This window comes from Haliaeetus leucocephalus, unplaced genomic scaffold (genome assembly GCF_000737465.1).
Source record: "Haliaeetus leucocephalus isolate CR32 unplaced genomic scaffold, Haliaeetus_leucocephalus-4.0 Scaffold848, whole genome shotgun sequence".
In the NCBI taxonomy this organism is placed as follows: domain Eukaryota; kingdom Metazoa; phylum Chordata; class Aves; order Accipitriformes; family Accipitridae; genus Haliaeetus; species Haliaeetus leucocephalus.
The window spans coordinates 3490775-3506735 of NW_010973284.1; the positions used below are offsets into that span (position 1 = coordinate 3490775).

General features: G+C 60.9%; 1 protein-coding gene across 1 annotated transcript; it reads right to left on the minus strand.

Annotated features, from left to right (window-relative positions):
* Positions 1-142: 142 nt before the first annotated feature.
* On the minus strand, positions 143-14512 carry ACOT11 (acyl-CoA thioesterase 11). Its single transcript, XM_010582329.1, has 16 exons — positions 14491-14512; positions 8777-8975; positions 7818-7887; positions 4571-4631; positions 4264-4365; positions 3678-3813; positions 3395-3551; positions 2903-3022; positions 2671-2815; positions 1660-1715; positions 1473-1539; positions 1314-1397; positions 1062-1195; positions 609-740; positions 402-528; positions 143-298 (listed from the first exon to the last, which is right to left on the minus strand). Exons 2-16 carry the CDS (start codon positions 8913-8915, stop codon positions 143-145), a joined length of 1686 nt encoding a protein of 561 aa, XP_010580631.1. The 5' UTR covers positions 8916-8975; positions 14491-14512.
* Between the last annotated feature and the right edge of the window lie 1449 nt (positions 14513-15961).

The following is a 15961-nucleotide window of genomic DNA, read 5'->3' on the forward strand; positions in this document are numbered from 1 at the left end:
AGTGATGCCCAGCCCCTGGGACCTCGTTCGGGCCAAAGCCCCCAGGGGAGGCAGGGTCTGGGTGCCACCGTCCCGTGTCCCCTTCCACCACCAAGGTGCCACCTCGTCTGTCTGTCCATCTGTCAGCAGGGGTGCCGTGGCTCTAGAGATCCTGCAGCCGCACGATCAGGTCCTCCTTGTTCTTCAGCAGGAACTTCTCGCAGGCTTCGAAGGTGGCGCAGAAGTTGGAGGACAGTCCTGCCACGTTGGTGGTGACGTAGTTGAGGTACCCTGGCGTAGCCTGGTTGTAGTAAGCCACCTGCGAGGCACAGGAGATGGTTAGTAGGGGCACGTGGGGATGGAAGAGCCTCCCTGATGGAGCGTGGGCGGCACGGCCCCGCGACACGGCCGCAGCATCCCACCTTGCTCATCTCCTCCGACTCTGGCCAAATGCAGAAGCCGGAGCAGAGCGTCTCCCCCCGTGTGAAGCTGGCGCTGGCGGGGTGGGTGGGCAGCGTCACCGACCGAAAGGCCACCACGTAGGGGTCCCTGGGGAGGAGAGAGAGCCCGATGAGCCGGCGCAGCCCAGCTGGCAGGGAGCAGGGGGGTCGGGGACGGGGACGGATTACCCCTTGCTGCAGGGTTTCCGTCGGGACGCCAGGATGACAAAGTCCTGCGGCTTGTTCTCATGGCTGAGCGTCTGGCTCACCACGTGGTAGATCATGTCGTCATCATCTACTTGCTGGACGAGCTCGGCACTCCTGCGAGGCGGGAGGGGACCGGTGAAAAAAACCCCGCTGTGGCCTCCAAGTCAGGGGGCTTACACATTTACAGCCCACCACCGTACCCAAAATATTTTGGGGGACCCAAAATATACGTTTTCTGCAGCAAAGTGCAGCCATCAGCCCAGGCAGAGCCAGGACAGGGCCACATGGTGAAAGGTCTCTAGGAGCGATAATGGCTCCAGGCCAACACGCTCGCTCCCAGGAAAGCCCAAAGGGGTGTTCAGTGATGAGCCTTAAATTCAGGGATGTGATTTCTGGAGAGGGCTGGGTGTCCCTGGGAAACCCCGCAGCACTCACGCGTAGTGGCTGTCCCACTCGTGCCGGCGCCGCAGGTCGGAGAGCAGGGAGAAGGCTCGGCCGGCGGCGATGCGGACCGACATCTCGATGCGAAAGGAGAGGAACTTGTCCTCCTCCAGCGTGTACATCCGCACCTTGGGGAGCACAGGGCGAGGGCTGGGACGCGTTCAACGCTGCCGAGCCCCCCGCCGGGTTGCCCACGCTTTGGGGGGGCGAGAAGCAGCGCCGGGGGGAAGGGGCAGGTTTTCGTACCTTTTCCTTTTCCCTGGCGAGCGCCCAGTTGGCTTTGGCTACGAGTGTCTTCAGCGCAGAGACGTTGTTGTAGCTCAGATAAACCTGGGGCAGGGGCGACACGTCAGGGGCGGGAAGGGGGGGGCAGGAGGCAGCGACTCCCGCGGGGCAGCACCCTACCTTGTTGCTTTGGTCCCAGGGCACGGAGAGCGGCACCTCGGTCTGTTTGCAGGAGACGACGTATTTTCTGCGGGAAAGGAACAATTTCCCTTACGGTGGGACACAAACCACCCACAGACTGTCCCTGTATCCCAGTGCTGAGCCCCCCCCCCTCCATCCCCGCATCCCACTTGCTTTTTCTGCTCACCGGTCCAGCCGAATTTTTTTCCTAGCACTGGCTTCTCTGTACCTCCTCACTCCATCCTGATAAATGAGAAAAGTGCATCAGGTTAATAGGAAAAGGAAAGGGGGGGGGGGGAACGCCAGATATCTTTCTGGGAGCGGGCAAAATGTTCAGCAGGGACAGGCTGGAAGGTGAAGCCTCTGTGCTCGCCGGCTGCTGCCCCAGCTACGCTGGCGGTGGTGGTTAGTGATTAATTGTGAGCTATTTCGGCATTGCCACCGTGCTGTGACCAAGCGACAGGCACTGGCACGTTAGGAAAAAACCCTCGCTGCGGCTGCAGACCTGCAAACAGCCGCTGAAACATAAATCGCACCCCCTAGCATGTGCAAATGTCCCCTCCCAGGAAATAAAAACCCAAAAAAGCAGCTTATTTCAAAGAAAGCAATAGCGCAGTGCTTCAAAGCAGGTGGAAAAGCAGTTTCAGGGAGCCCAGCTCTGGCCATGAGACGCTCTCCTGCAGGGTAGGAGAAGATTCCTAGTTCTAAGGCATAAAAAAAATCAGGTAGGTGGGCACAGATCAGCCAAGGGGAAGGCAATGCCATCGCTCACTCCTACTACAATGCACCCCGAGACATGCGAGCGTTTGCTTTGCCGCCGTGCTCTCGTAACAGGTTGTCTTAAATATTTGGATCTGAGCAAATGATGAATCAGGGTGCTTTGAAAGGTGAAAACAACGTAAAAGATTTGCATTCTTTCCCCTAAATTAGAGAAAAGATGAGCTCAAACTTGCCGGCAATATTCTGTTAAGCCTTGCATGGCTAATACATCTCCATCTCTGCACGGGCAAGTGGTTTATTTTATTATTAGTTATACCGAGCAATCAATTTAATTCACTTGCTATCGAGCAATTTGATTTCCATCATCGTAAAACTGCATTTGTTTTGCTGTGAATCCAAGAGCCATTCAGGGCTAAGTGGGATTCCCGGGGGTCCCGTGCCACCGCGGCGGGGAGAAGCCAGCCTTGCCCATCCTTACCCCCGGTTCGGGTGCCACCATGGGCAGGGTGCAGGGTCGGCCCTCCTGGTCCAGCACCACGAAGGTCATGAACGCGCTGTTGATGTGCCTTCGGCTGATGGACATCTCCTGGCCGTACGCCTCGGCGCAGACCCCCACCTCCATGCTGAGGGGGAGAGGGGAGAGAAGAAGGGGTGAGGGTGCGCAGAGCCGCCGGGAGGGTGGGATGGGGACCCCTGCCACCAGCACCCACCTGTTTTTGAAGGCGTTGTTGACGATGGCTTTGAGCACCAGGCGGTCCCCGACTTGCGATGGTCCCCGAAAGTGGAACATCTCGATGGCCCGCAGCGTGGGGTGGGCATGGCACAGTCGGCTGGGGGGGGGCAAGCGTTAGCGCCCCTGGACGTGGCCCCACGCCCCGGCAGCCCCATGCACCCTCCCCAACCCAGTGAGAGCCAAGGAGACCCCCAAAAATGTCACCCCTGGATTTCAACTGCCAAAACCAGCCATGAGAAGGGACAATAAGCAGACTGGGGTGAGTGTGAACCCTTCCCTGGGGTCCTCCAGCTCCACGCACCCGTGGGACTCCCTGTATGGCATCGCCCAAGCGGTGACGTGCTGGGGACCATCCCTTTGGAGGGTCCCTACAACCCGGCTGTGGTCCGACCCCGCTGGACACTGGTCTGGCAGCGTGTCCCCTCCGGGCATGCCGTCCCCCCCCTCCCTTGAACCCCTGCTGGGTCACCTGGCTGCGATGGTGGCCACATTCTCCATCCAGGCCATGATCTGCCCACCGAAGGTGTTGCCCTGATGGTTGGCGTGCGGGGGCAGCACCAGCTCCACGCTCTCCACCCGCGTCTTCTCCGCCGGCACCGCCGCGCTGCCGTCCCGCGTCTCCAGCTCTGCCGCGGGGGGAGAACAAGGTTACCACTCTTCCCCTCCCCAGCATCCCACCGAGGAAGGAGGATGTCACCGGTGGGCGTCAGGGCTATTTTGGGACTGGAAGCGCGGGCTGCGGGACGCGGTACCGGTTTCACGGGGGCTGCGGGTGAGGAGGTCCTTGAGGGTTTCCTTGTGGACCAGCCGCATGCGGCGGCGCTCGGCGGCGATGCTGTGCTCTATCTTCTCCTCCTCCGTCTGCGGGGTCAGCGGCTTCAGTTTCACCTGCAAAGGGGACACAGATGGGGTGCAATCCTGCTGCGGGAGAAGGCAGGGCTCCTTTGGGTGCCGGCATGCGCTCCGGTAGAACCGTACGTCCCACCGTATGTGTGTCGGAGCCAGCCACGCTCCTTCTAGATTATATTATAGCCGCTTACGGAGGGGCCAGAGGGAAAATGGCTCCTACGACTGGATTACTCCGGGCACAGAGGAGGGGATGGCAGCAGCAGGTGGGTGCCCTCCATGCCCAGAGCCCAGCACCCCACCGTGCCACCCCCACACGCATAGCATAAGGCGTCACCAACCCGATAGTGTGCAGATAGCCACGAAGCGCCAGCACGTGCCGTGATGGCAAGCCGGACCCAGCCCAGCTTGTCTCTCCCCAAAGAGGCCATTTCCTCACTGCCTCCACGCAGGGGCCGACCGAGACCCCCACGGCCACCGGCCGCCGGTCACCTTGCTGCCGGGGGGGCCCTGTGCCACGAAAGTGGCGTACGCCTTGCAGATGCTGCAGTGCTTCCCGCTGCACAGGTCCTCGTAGCTCACCTGGATGCCCACCTGGGAGAGGGCACGGCACCCCTGAGAGCCGGCTCTGCTCCCCGGGGACCCGCATCCCACCACCGGCCAGACCCAGCGGGAAGGGATTGACACGAGGGGTGAAAGCTGGGAACCGCGGGAGGATTTGGGTATTTCGCGGCGGGGACGGGGTGCAGATGGCTGGACGGGCAGGGGTGGGGGTGAAGGCGGGGGGAGGCACACCAACCTCCATGCTGGAGTTAAAGGCTCGGTTCACTTTGGCTTTGATGTTGACAACTTGCCCGACGCTGAAAAACAGAAAGAGAAGAAAGCGCGCGGGGGTTATCGTGGTTATCCGGCACACGCGCCGGTGCTGAGCATCTCCACGCCGAGCCGCTGCGGCGTTCCGGCTCGCTGCCCGCTGTGGTAGCAGCTGCCTGGGACCGTGGGGACATGCTGGGATGGCCGGCAGGACATGGGGACAGCCACCCCCAGCCGTGGGAACCCGTGGGCGTCCAGCCCGGTGGTGAGATGTCACCCCCGAGCAGCTGTGCACAAACAGGTCTCCAGGTCTGGGGTGCTGCAGGGACACCTGAGGGGTGCAGAGGTGCCCGAGGCTTGCTTGGCACCCCCCCCCATGCGGGCATGCAAGCTCCTGCCAGAGCAAACGGCTCCTCCAGCCTCACGTGCGCTGTCCTGCACAACAGGGGCACCCGTGGGGCCTCCCCACAGGCCCTCAGCCGGTGGCAGCAGAAGCACCTCGACTGCTCCCATCCCTCCTCTTCTCCAGGGCCTCCCAGTGATGGACACCTTGGGACACTGGGAGACAGCAGGAGGCAGGATCCGGCCAGGGGCGTTTTGCACCATATCTCACATGAAACATCTGCTGGCAGCAAACTGCTGTTCACAGAGTCCAGGTGCTCGCCTCTGGGCCTTCAGTAGGCTTCAGAGTAAACACACAGACAGCTTCAGCTCTGCAGCCTAACCTACTTCAGACTGGTACTGACCAAATGCAGCTTATTGGTGACACCAACAGAATCTTTACCGAATGCATTATTGATTCAGGAGTATTCCTCATCCGCTAAAAGAGACCAGTGCTAGAAAAACGCAGTGTAAGAACACACCCTACAACTGCCACCGCAGTTGTACCACAGAGGGCTCAAAACCAGAATTGAGGAAGAGTCAGCTTGTGCTTCGGCACCGTAACTTCCTCCTTGCCCCCTGCCACAACTTCTGGCTTCAAACGACCGTAATCCTCTCAGCTACTCGACAGGCTTTGCACGTTGGCTCTGGCTGGAGCAGGGGCGGCACGAGGCTGGGACGGTGCCTCGGGCACGGACCCCGGGCCCAGTGGCAACCCTGTGCCCGCCACGGCACGCTGAAACGTTAGCAGGGTTACGTGAGCAGCCTCCGTGCACCTCCCAGGCCATGCCACGCCACGTCAGTGGGGTTAATGCTCCCAACTCACGGCAGCGCTGCGTTAGGCCGGCTGCTCTAGGGCTTGCAAACGTCCGTACCAGACACCGTTCCTCCCGTCCCGCTGCCCAGGAGGGTTTATATACGGCTGGCTGGTGCGAAAAGAAAAAGCAAGATAGAGGAGAGGGTTAGAGGCGATGGAAGTGGTCGCACGGATGCTCTGGCTGGGTTTGTGGCGAGGGGCATGCAAAGGCAGGGGTCCGGGCAGGTGCGTTGGCAGCCCCGGCTGTCTATAGTACGGCCCAAAAATACTTTGTCTTCTTTTTCCTTATCAAACGGTACAAGCCGGTGCCATAAAACCCACACGAACCCTGGCTCAAGGGTACGTGCAATCCTCCCGGGAGGCTGCATTTCCACGGGGCAGGGCTGAGGGATGGCGACCATCTGATGGCCAGCTGGTGAGTTTTGAAGTCAGTGATGTTCTGGGGGGCTCCCCTGAGCCCCCAAGCACCTACAGCTCCTCCCTGCCTCTCCCTCGCGGTGGGAGGGCGGCAGAAAGCACAAACACCCGGAGAAAGAGGAGAGCAGACGGCCAACGCCGCCCAAAGCTCTTCTGCCTTCAAACAAACAGCTCTGTGGGAAATCCCTGCCAGGCCCCTTGCTCGGAGCATTAAGCTGGACCACAGCAAGTGGGATCTGAGCCAGGAGCGGCACAAATTCCCTGACCCCTTGGAGCGGTGCCTGGCTCACCCCCACGGAGGGGCGAGTGCCTTGCAGGGCTTGATTTAACTCTTGGGAGCAGGGCTTGGGTTCGTCCTCCCATTCCCGAAACCCACGGGGGAAAAGCTTCCCGGGCAAAGCTCCCCCAGGAGCTGGAGCTGCGCGGTGCTGGGCACGGCACCCGCTGAGCCTGCTTGGAGCAAGGGCATCGACCCCCACGGTGCCAGCCCTGCCTCTGCCAGGGGCTTGCTGACCCACCAGCACCGCAACATCTGACATGAGAATGAGAAAGTGGGAGTTTAACGTTTCCTAGGGATGACGGTGAAACCCAAGGGCGAGTCGGAATTCCTGGCACCAAACACATCAGCCAAAGGCCTGGGACCCCGATGCCAGCCCTGCGTGCCCGCACTGGTCTCTGTCCTCAGTGGGCAGACCTGCATGGTGGGGAGCTGCATGGATCCTATACGGCACAGCTTGCTTGGCTGGGCCAGCCTTCAGCCAGCCAGGGGGCGGGGGTGCCAAAAACCCCTCTGCCAGCACGCAGGCACCTCTGCCATCGGACCCTGCGAGCATCTTCGTAAGCGTGCCAAAACCCTGCACCAAAACACCCGCCGAGTCCCCTGAGATGGTACCCAGGAGGTGAGCGGACAGGTATCCCCCCGCACGGGGGGTTATGGGGGCTCTGCGTGGCAGCATCTGGGTTTACCGGGGGTGGTAAGGGAGGAGACCACCTTGGGTACGTAAGACCTACGCCTGGTGGGAATGCTTATGTTGTTCCCTGCGACGTGGCAGTCTGGGGGCTGTGCCCATCGGGGTGGGCACCTCTGCTGGGGCAGTGCCCAAAGGGATGCCGGGACAAGCTTTGGAGGGGGTTTTTTGGCCAGGCAAAGCCCAGCCTGGTGCATCTCCCAAAGCGATGTGCAGGGAGGTCCCGCTCCCCCCAGCACCTGGTGGGTGGGTGAGCTCCGCCGCATGCCAGCCACCCACGCGGCTGCTACAGAGGCACGATTTGCAAGATTTAAGTTTTCCAGAGCACTAAGTCAGAGCTGTTTCTTGAACAAAGCCAGGGAGGAGCTGGGGTTGGGGGAAATACCGGGAAGCCAACCCAGCAGGAGCTCCCCAGGCGACCAGAGAGCAGATAAATCAGAGCAGACAGTCAGTCCGCAGCTCTACAGCGGAGCTGGAGCCTCAATCCCTGGCTGCCCTGCGAGCCTGGCACTGCCACCGCATCTCCTCCCCTCCGAAACATGCTGTTCCCTGTCCTGGCTCCAGCCCCACTGTCCACGTTGCACCCGGCAGACGGGGAAAAACCCATCTGCCTCCCCCGCGCATGCCCCGCTAGAAAGCGGAGTATTTACCTAATGGTATGCTCAAAATAGATATCATCCATGGAAGCCGTGACGCATGGGCAGCCAGCGTGTCTCTCGGCTGGAAAGGAAAAACAAACTGCATCAGCAACCTGCAGCAACACGACGAGCGTGCGAAGAGCATGGATGCTCCTCTGCCCCACGGCCGCTGCCTCGGGGCTGGTGACACCGCTGAAAGCTTGGCTAGTGTCCCTTTGCCTGCCTGTGCCCATCTGCCGCGTTTGCAGGGGACGAGAGTGGGGTTTGGGGTTTCTCCACCCCATAGCAGAGTGGGTTTGCAGATGTTTTAAGGGTTTGGAGGGCGTGTTGGAACTGGAGGCGTGTGGCTCTGCTGTTTGCCTTCCCTCGATGCTTTCAGCCGCTGCGGGGATGCACTGACAGCTGATACCATCTCCCCGTACACAGCAAATATTTTAAAGCTGCCCCGCCGGTCTGGCTTTCCCTTGGGACTCCGGGAACCTCAAACTGCAAAATTGCCCTGGGAACCTCATCAAACTGCAATATTGCACCCGTTTTCCTTTCCCCGTGCTCAGCGACCCACGGTACGCTTGGCAGGGTGAGCTTCTCGCTGAGCGGAGGAGCTCAGCCCCAGCCGGCAGAGCTCTCTGACCGCTGCCGGGATGCCGGGGACATCACCAGCCGGGTCTCGCCGTGCCCTGCGCACCAGGCAAGGAAAAGGACAGCATTTTGGAAGAAGCAGACGTCGATTTTGATCTGTCCCCAAGCAAGCGTGCGTGCTGCAGTGCACGTCTCCTCCCCCTCTCATCCTGCTCCCGTTCACTAATTACTCAGCAAAATGGCATGACGCGGGTCCCCAGCTGGCGTCAGCTCCAAGGGACGACACTGGACCGCCGGGCACGCCGCCGATGAGCTAACTCCTGGCGACACTGCCAGGTCCCTTCCCTCCCGGCCCGGCAGGACGATGGCTCCGGTGGGAGACGATGGCTTACCGGAGAGGCAGGCGGCCGTGTCGATCCACTTGAGCAGCTGGCCGGTGCTGAGCTCGCCGCGGTGGTTGGTGTGGCAGGGCAGCACCAGTTGGCTCATCTGCACCTCGGTGGGGTTGCCGGTGGGCGAGGGGCTCGCCATGGCTCCCGGAGCTTCTTCCCGCTCCCCTGGCTCCCGGGCACGCGGCGGAGAGGTCGAACCCTGTGGGGGACGAGAGCTCCATTTACCCAAACGGGAGAAAAATCCCTTGAGAAAATGATGACCCACGCAGCCCCTTTCCCCACACAGAGCCAGCAGGACCCCCCAGCCCCGCACGGCCCCGGGCACCACCAAAACCCACCCAACCCATCGCCAAAGCCGTGATGCCCTCAGCCGAAAGGAAAAAAAAAATCCCTCCGAAAAGAGCTCCATTGGTGATCGCTGCGGGTTGCCAGGCCATTTGTCACCCAACCCAGCTGCTTCCTCCCAAAAAACGTGCAAAACCCCCTCCCAAAGTTAACCAATTCTCTGGGAAGGAAGCTTGCTCCCCCGACAGCTTCATTTTTAGGGTGCCGCAGCAAAGGGAGGTTTTGCGCTCCCAGGTCTTGTGCCCAGGGCTGGGCACGCAGCGATGCTCCACACCTTCCACCAACACCCCCCTCCACCAAAGGAAACAGCGAAAGCAGTTTTTCCCGTCTGGTACAAGCAGAGGGAGGGGAAAGCATCCTCGGTTTGGGGTTGTTTGCGCAGTCAAATATGTTCCTTGTTGGCTTTGCAGTTTGCCGGGCACGGAGCCCCTCCTGCCTCTCGCCCCGGCGGGAGGCGGGTTGGGAGAGAGAGGCTGGTATTGCGACTGTGCCGGCAAGAAAAAATAGCTGATTAGACGTCAAGTGAGCCGTGTTACACAAGGGGTGAACTCGCTTAGCCTGGTGAGTAATTGAGGAGACACGAGGAGCCGTCTGGACTTTGTTACGGCCCTTCCTTCCGCTTTCTGCTCCCACTGTGGCTCCCGTTTACAGCACTTGTTGCCAGAGCCCCGTTGCAGCAGCTCCTTTGCCCTTTGCTTTGCCCGGCTTCTTTTAAGGATGGCTTTATGCCGAAAATGAAGCTTTCCCGACTACCCTGAGCTCACCGCCTCTCAGAATAGCATTTTTCTCTAGCGGGTCTAACCTCTGTTTCCATAGCTACTGGTACACGACATCCCAGGAACAGCACAAACCTCGGCTTAGCGGGGACGGTGGTGAACGCAGCAAGCCAAGCCTACGGCAAAGGGCCCCCCCATCCCGCAGTGAGACGGACCCCCGGCTGCTGGAGCCCCTCCAGCGGGCTCCAAACCCCTTTGCGAACCTCCCGGGCTGTTTCCCAACGTGCCGAGGTGCCTACACGAGTACCACGGAGCTATTTCGGGAAGCCGGCAGGCTCTGGGGTACGAGCCAGCAACGCAAAGACCTCCAAAGCTGCCTGCTGCAAAGCGAGCAGCCAGCCTGGCCGGAGCTCTCGCGGCTCATTTTCCCGGCGCTTGCTATTTCTAAATTTTAGGGAAAAAGCCGGCACCTTGTGGGAACAGCCCTGACCCTGCGGTAGCCAGCAAAAGGCCAGGGATGCTGACGGGGAACGCGTGGGGAGCGGGTGCAACCGGAGCCGGTGCGGGGCTGAGAGCGGCTCCCGGCACAGGTTGGCATCTGCCCGGCACAGCCGTGGTTAGTAGCTGCCAGCACCACAGGGACCCCGGGGTTAGTTGCACGGCACGGGGGGGGTACCTGGAAGCCATTGCAACAGAAGTTCAAGATCTCTTCAGGGACTACAATATTCTCCTTGACCATTTTTAAGAGACACCTGGAAAGGAGAAGAGTGGCTTCGGTTACGGCGGGACCAGCAGAGCCGGGGGCGCGGGGCACCCGTGGCTGTCCCCCGGCGGGGACGAGGCGGCGTGCGTGGCGGGTGCCGCAGAGCCACCGTCTGCCTGCGTGGCGGGTTGTCGCACTTTGTCCCCGCGCCGACGTCCCTCCCTATGCCACCGGCCCCTCGCCGGCACCTATCAGGGGGGCCGCCGGAGCCGAAACGGAGAAGGGCAGACCCAGGGCTCGCGCCTGCCATTCCTTGGGGGTCAGGGCCGGCGCTCACCGGCTGTGATGGAAAGAGTTCCAGCTATTCTGGGGTGCTGGATTGAGCCCAGGGCACGGTGCCGCGGCCGATCCCTCGGCCGGTGACGCTGTGTCAATACTTTCCATGTTCCTACATGTGACAGAGGGCTGCGTCTTGAAGCTTCCCCGGCCGGCGCGGTGACACCGCCGCGGTCACAAGACAGCCAAGAGCATATTTTTGGCAGCGGGCAGGACTCGCACGGCGTGCGGGTGGTACCGGGGGCAGCAAATGGGAAGCGCCTATCGCCGGCAACGCCGCCGCACCCCGCACCGGCCCCTCTGCCTGTGAAGCTCTGGCATCCCCCAAGGGCACTGGGTGCCCTTGGGTGCCCGCCGGGCTCGCCGGCCACGTGCACTGCGACCGGGTCCCGGCTGGACACGGTGGTGGCATCACAAGGAAAGTCAGCGTGGGAGATGCCGCAAAAAGAAGTGGAAGAGGCTTTCTATTTACAGTTTGCTTTTAAACACAACACCGACGGGCCCTCGGTGTTGTCCTCAGCTGTCCCAGCAAACATCCCGCTCCCACGCCAGTCCAACCGGGCTGCCGGAGGCGGCAGCTCCTTCCCCGAGGCAGAGGACCGGCCGATTTTGGTACGGGGACAAAAAAGTGAAAGCGGCAGATTCGCCTCCAGCGCTGTCAGCCCTTCACAAGAGCCAGCGTTGGGGGATTGCACGGCACGTACCTCGGAAACCCAAACCTGCTCCTGGCTCTGCAATCGTGTCACTTTATCCCCCGGGTTGGGTTAGCAGGAGGGGGTAAAAAAAGAGCCGTTTGCTTTGTATTTATCTGCCCCCCCCCAGCTAATTCCAAGACGGCCCCAGCCCACGCTCCCACCCTGGAGCACAAGGGTCTGCCCAGGGAAGGGGAGCGCCCTGGCCACACTTTGCAAACACGCTCCAGAGACTCAGAACCATTCAGCCGGTGGGTATTTATAGAGTATTCGGTTATCGAAACTAAGCGAGCAAGTGTCTGTCCTCATTAAAATCTTCAGCCTCACTCAACTGTCACATTTTTAAAGCTGTTGACTGATGCAGCCCTCAGGTCACCATGGCAACGGGATGCAGTACCCAGGCGATGATGCTCTTACTCTGTCACCCCTCGAGTGACCCACTTCTACCCAAAAAAAAAAAAAGTTTGCATTAGAAAAAAAACCTTTCCAGCAGAGTATTTTTCTTGCCTCCTGCCACGCTCGCTTCCTGCGCTGCCGAAGGCATAAGGAGCTTGCAGAGCAAATTGGGGGGATGGCGCGGAGGGGGAGACACCCCAATGGCTCCATGAATACTGGGGGAGAGGGACCGCATGGCACCCCACTGCTCTCCTATACCCTGGCAGGGAGGGTGTCCCACAGCACCAAAGCACCCACAAGCTCCGGGGATGGTCTCTGCTGCTGAATTGGGTGCTGGCCTCTTGGAAAAGCGCTGGGGGACCACCAGCCTGGGGGAGCCTCCATCACAAAACCCTCTTGGGTCCCGCAGCCCTCAGGATGCTGCCAGGCAGGGATGCAGGAGAGCGGTTGTTCCCCCAAATCCTCGAGCCCGCTGGAAGCGGGGTGTTTGCTTTAGCCACCCCCAAGCAGTGGATGGGAGGGAGGGATGAGGGTGAAGCCGGGGTAGGGGTCCGGGTGCTGGGCTGTGGGGGGTTCTGGGCAGACTGGGGCAGCCCCACACCTCGAGCAGCCCCTGCCTGCCTTCCAGAGCAATCCCACCACCCCACCGCCACCTCCCAAACGCCTAAGTGCCATTTTCCCTCTCCTGGCTCTGGTCTCCTTACTCCTCCCTGGGAATATTTAAAGAAAAAAGGCAGGGAGATGGGGAGGAAGAAAGTGGCGACAATGAAGTTCTCATGGGGGATTATTGGTGTATAATTGAGCAATATCCATGGTAACAAGCAAATCTGCACGCGTTAAAAAATTAACCTGACCTACTTTGGGAAATTCTGCCATCTCGACAGGGCAGCGAGGGCTCTCCTTCCCCTGAGACCCGGCCCGCCAGTCCCACTGCCGGCAGCGGCAAAGCCCCGGTGCTCCCAGGGATGGGACGGGCAGGTTTCGTGCAGGGGGAGATGTCCCCTCCAGCGGGACCCTCACCGGCAAGCGGTGGCAGAGATGCCCAGCCTGGCTCAGGTCCATCACCCCATGCCCGCCGGGATGGAGCGGGGTCCCCAGGACAAGACCCACAGGGCTTGCTTGGGTGCAGGGTGCCGGCTCCTTTGTGGAGGGCAGTCAGCACAGAAGAAAGGCCAGGGCACCCTGTGAGTTGTATTTTTGGGACCAGACGTCATGCTTTCCCTAGGGTTTCATGGAGCAAAGCGAGGCGTGGGGCCAGGAAAGTGCAAACCGAGGCCCTAAGGCAGCGGGGGGGGGGGCCGCAAGGACGACTCCCCATACAAGGGGCCGACGGTTTTACATCCAGCACCCATGGGAAACCTTCGGTCAGGGTGAGCGCACCAGGGATGACTCCGGCCCTTTCACGTCCCTCTACACCGCTCGGTCCAACGCTGGGTGAAGCATCCCCAGCCCTGGCCGTGCCTGCAGCCCCAAGCCCCATCCATGTCCCTGCCCAGCTGCTCTCTGCGGCTTTCAGGAGGCTCCCGAGAAGGCTGGTGCCAATTTGCCGGCACGGGGGTAAAGTGCCCCCAGGGACCATCCCGGGGGACAAAGGTCCCCTGACACTGCTGCCTCCAGCCCAGGGGGAGACCGAAGCTGTGCATCACCCCGTTACAGCTGCAAACACCACCAGAGCCAAAATTAAGCGGTGTGGGGTCACCCAACAGCATCGCCCAGCCCAGGAACCTTTGCCCTGCCGCCCACGGCTTTGCCGGGGAGGAGACTGCCGTAGCATCAAGACCACCACGGTCGAGACAACCACAGTTGTGCCCACCAAGTTGGAGACCACCATAGCGGAGATCGCCGCAGTCGAGACCACCACGGTGGAGAACACCACAGCGGAGACCATGACGGTGCAGCGGTCTCCACCCTCATGGTCTTGACCGTGGTGGTCACCATGGTTGAGACCACCGGGGTGGAGACCACCGCAGTTGAGACCATTTGGGCAGAGACCACCACGGTGCCATGCCACCCACGCCATCCGGCCACCCATGCCGCCCCAGCCAGCCCCGGCGCACCCCTCTGCCCTTCCCACGACGCTGGCATTCCCGGCAGCCCTGTGCCCGTGCTTCCCAAATATCTGCCCCTCCACTTTTAAGCGAAAAAACTCTGATTCAAGCCAAACGCCCCCGGCACCCCTCCCGGCACACCCAGAAAGACCTGGGCAGGGGTTGATGTTGCCGGCTGTCCCCCGCTGTCCCCGCTGCAGCCGGCGGGCGCCACGTCGCCTTGGGCTGCGAGGGCAAGAGGGCATCCCCCCCGCGAGCCGGGGCGGGGGGGCACAAGTGGCTTTCACCCCACATTCCCCCCACCCCGGGGCAGAGCCGCCCGGCGCCGACGCAAGCCACGACAAGCCACCGCTGCGGCGCCGGGCGTGGAAGTCTCCGGAGCGACGCCGGCCGTTGGCTCCCGTTCACCCAGTCCTGGGGTCCGTTCCCATTCCCCCTCCTTGTCCCCATTAGCCCCCAGCCCCTCGGTGAGCCTCACCTCAGCCAGAAGAAGCTGAGCATTTGCAGGCGGCGACGAGGCGAGGGCTGGCTCGGAGGAGAAGCGTCCGGACACCTGCGCGCGCGGCCGGCGTCGAGGCCGGGTGCTGGCGCAGGGCCCTGGGATGGGGCCAGCGCACACCCCCTCCCGCTTCCTTAAATATAGTCACGCATAACTTTTCTTAAGGTAGCGCTTGAGCCGATCTGCTCTCGCCTGGAAAATGGCCGGCGCTCCGGAGGTTGGCTCCGGGCGCTCCCGTCGCAGGAACAAACGCACGCGCCGGGACGGCGGTAGAGCCGGGGAAAGCGCCGGCACGCTGCCAACGGCTCTGCGGAGCAGCGCGCTGCCCCTTTCCTTCCTTTTTCCCCCAGCGAGCAGCCCCTGAGATGGGGTCCTGGGTTCCCTCCCCAGCCCCACACATCACCCCTTCTTCTACCCCCCATCGCCCCAGCGAGGGGCACGGGGGGTGCCCGGCTGCTCCCGCCCAGCCCGCTCCGTACCGACGGTGCCGGGCTCTTCTCCCACCTGCCTGAAAATATTTGTTATTTTTCCCCAGAACCACAGGCACCGACGCGGGGCTCGCCTGCCAGGAAAGCCTCCGCAAACTTCTCCGGAGCCACTCCGATCCGCGCAGCCGCTGCCTGGCCCTGCTGCCTTTGAAGTACTTCTAACGGGGCTTAAAACAAAAAACTTTTTTTTTTTTTTTTTTTTATAACAAGGAAATAAAATGCAAATTGCCGTGTCACCACATTAATGATACAGCCTATAGGGTTTGGGGGAGACGTTGTTCTATTTGTATTTAATTTACGTGCTTTTATAAGTGAATCTTGGTAATTGACGTACAAGAGTTTGATCAAAGCTCCTCGCAGGCACAGGCAGCGCAAGCTTTGCCGTTGGAAAGCCAGCAGTGAAATAATTAAACAAATTCAACAGGAAATAAGGCCTCACTTTTTTTGGTAAATAAGAATAATGAAGCACTGGAACAGAGTAAACGCTTGTGGCGGGCACCAAGCACCAGTATCTGATGGGGTGGGTGCTGCCCCTGCAGCGTTGGCGGCCTCAGCGACCCAAATTTTAGGCTGGACATGGGGAAATGCTTCTCAAAACCCTAGAACCGGGTACCTCTGCGAAGGCTGGGCCAGGTAGGGATGGAGCTGGTGGCCCAGCCCGGGGTGACGCTTGCCCACCGAAGTTTAGGAGCCTTTGGGGGATGGAGGAGGCAGCGCCGCAGCGGGTGATTGATCCGAGCGTGGTGATGGAGATTCCCTCCAGAAGATTGTTGCCCCGCTTTGACCGAGGACTTTAACCCCTCGGAGCATTCGCTGCTTAGCTGCTAGTATAAAATCTGCAGTTCTTCATCGGCTTTCCGAGAGCGGGGATGGGGCATCTGCTCTCCTCCCCCCCCCCCCCCCCTTCCATGCCTTACGAGTAACTCTGCACACCCAGATGCGATTAACTCCGATCCTTTCAG

Coding starts and splice junctions, on each gene's coding strand:
- ACOT11 (XM_010582329.1), bottom strand. CDS start 8,915: ATGGCGAGCCCCTCGCCCACCGGCAACCCCACCGAGGTGCAGATGAGC. Junction 1,716..2,670: donor TGGTGGCACCCGAACCGGGG/GTAAGGATGGGC, acceptor CTCATTTATCAG/GATGGAGTGAGGAGGTACAG. Junction 741..1,061: donor GAGTGGGACAGCCACTACGC/GTGAGTGCTGCG, acceptor CCCGCCTCGCAG/GAGTGCCGAGCTCGTCCAGC.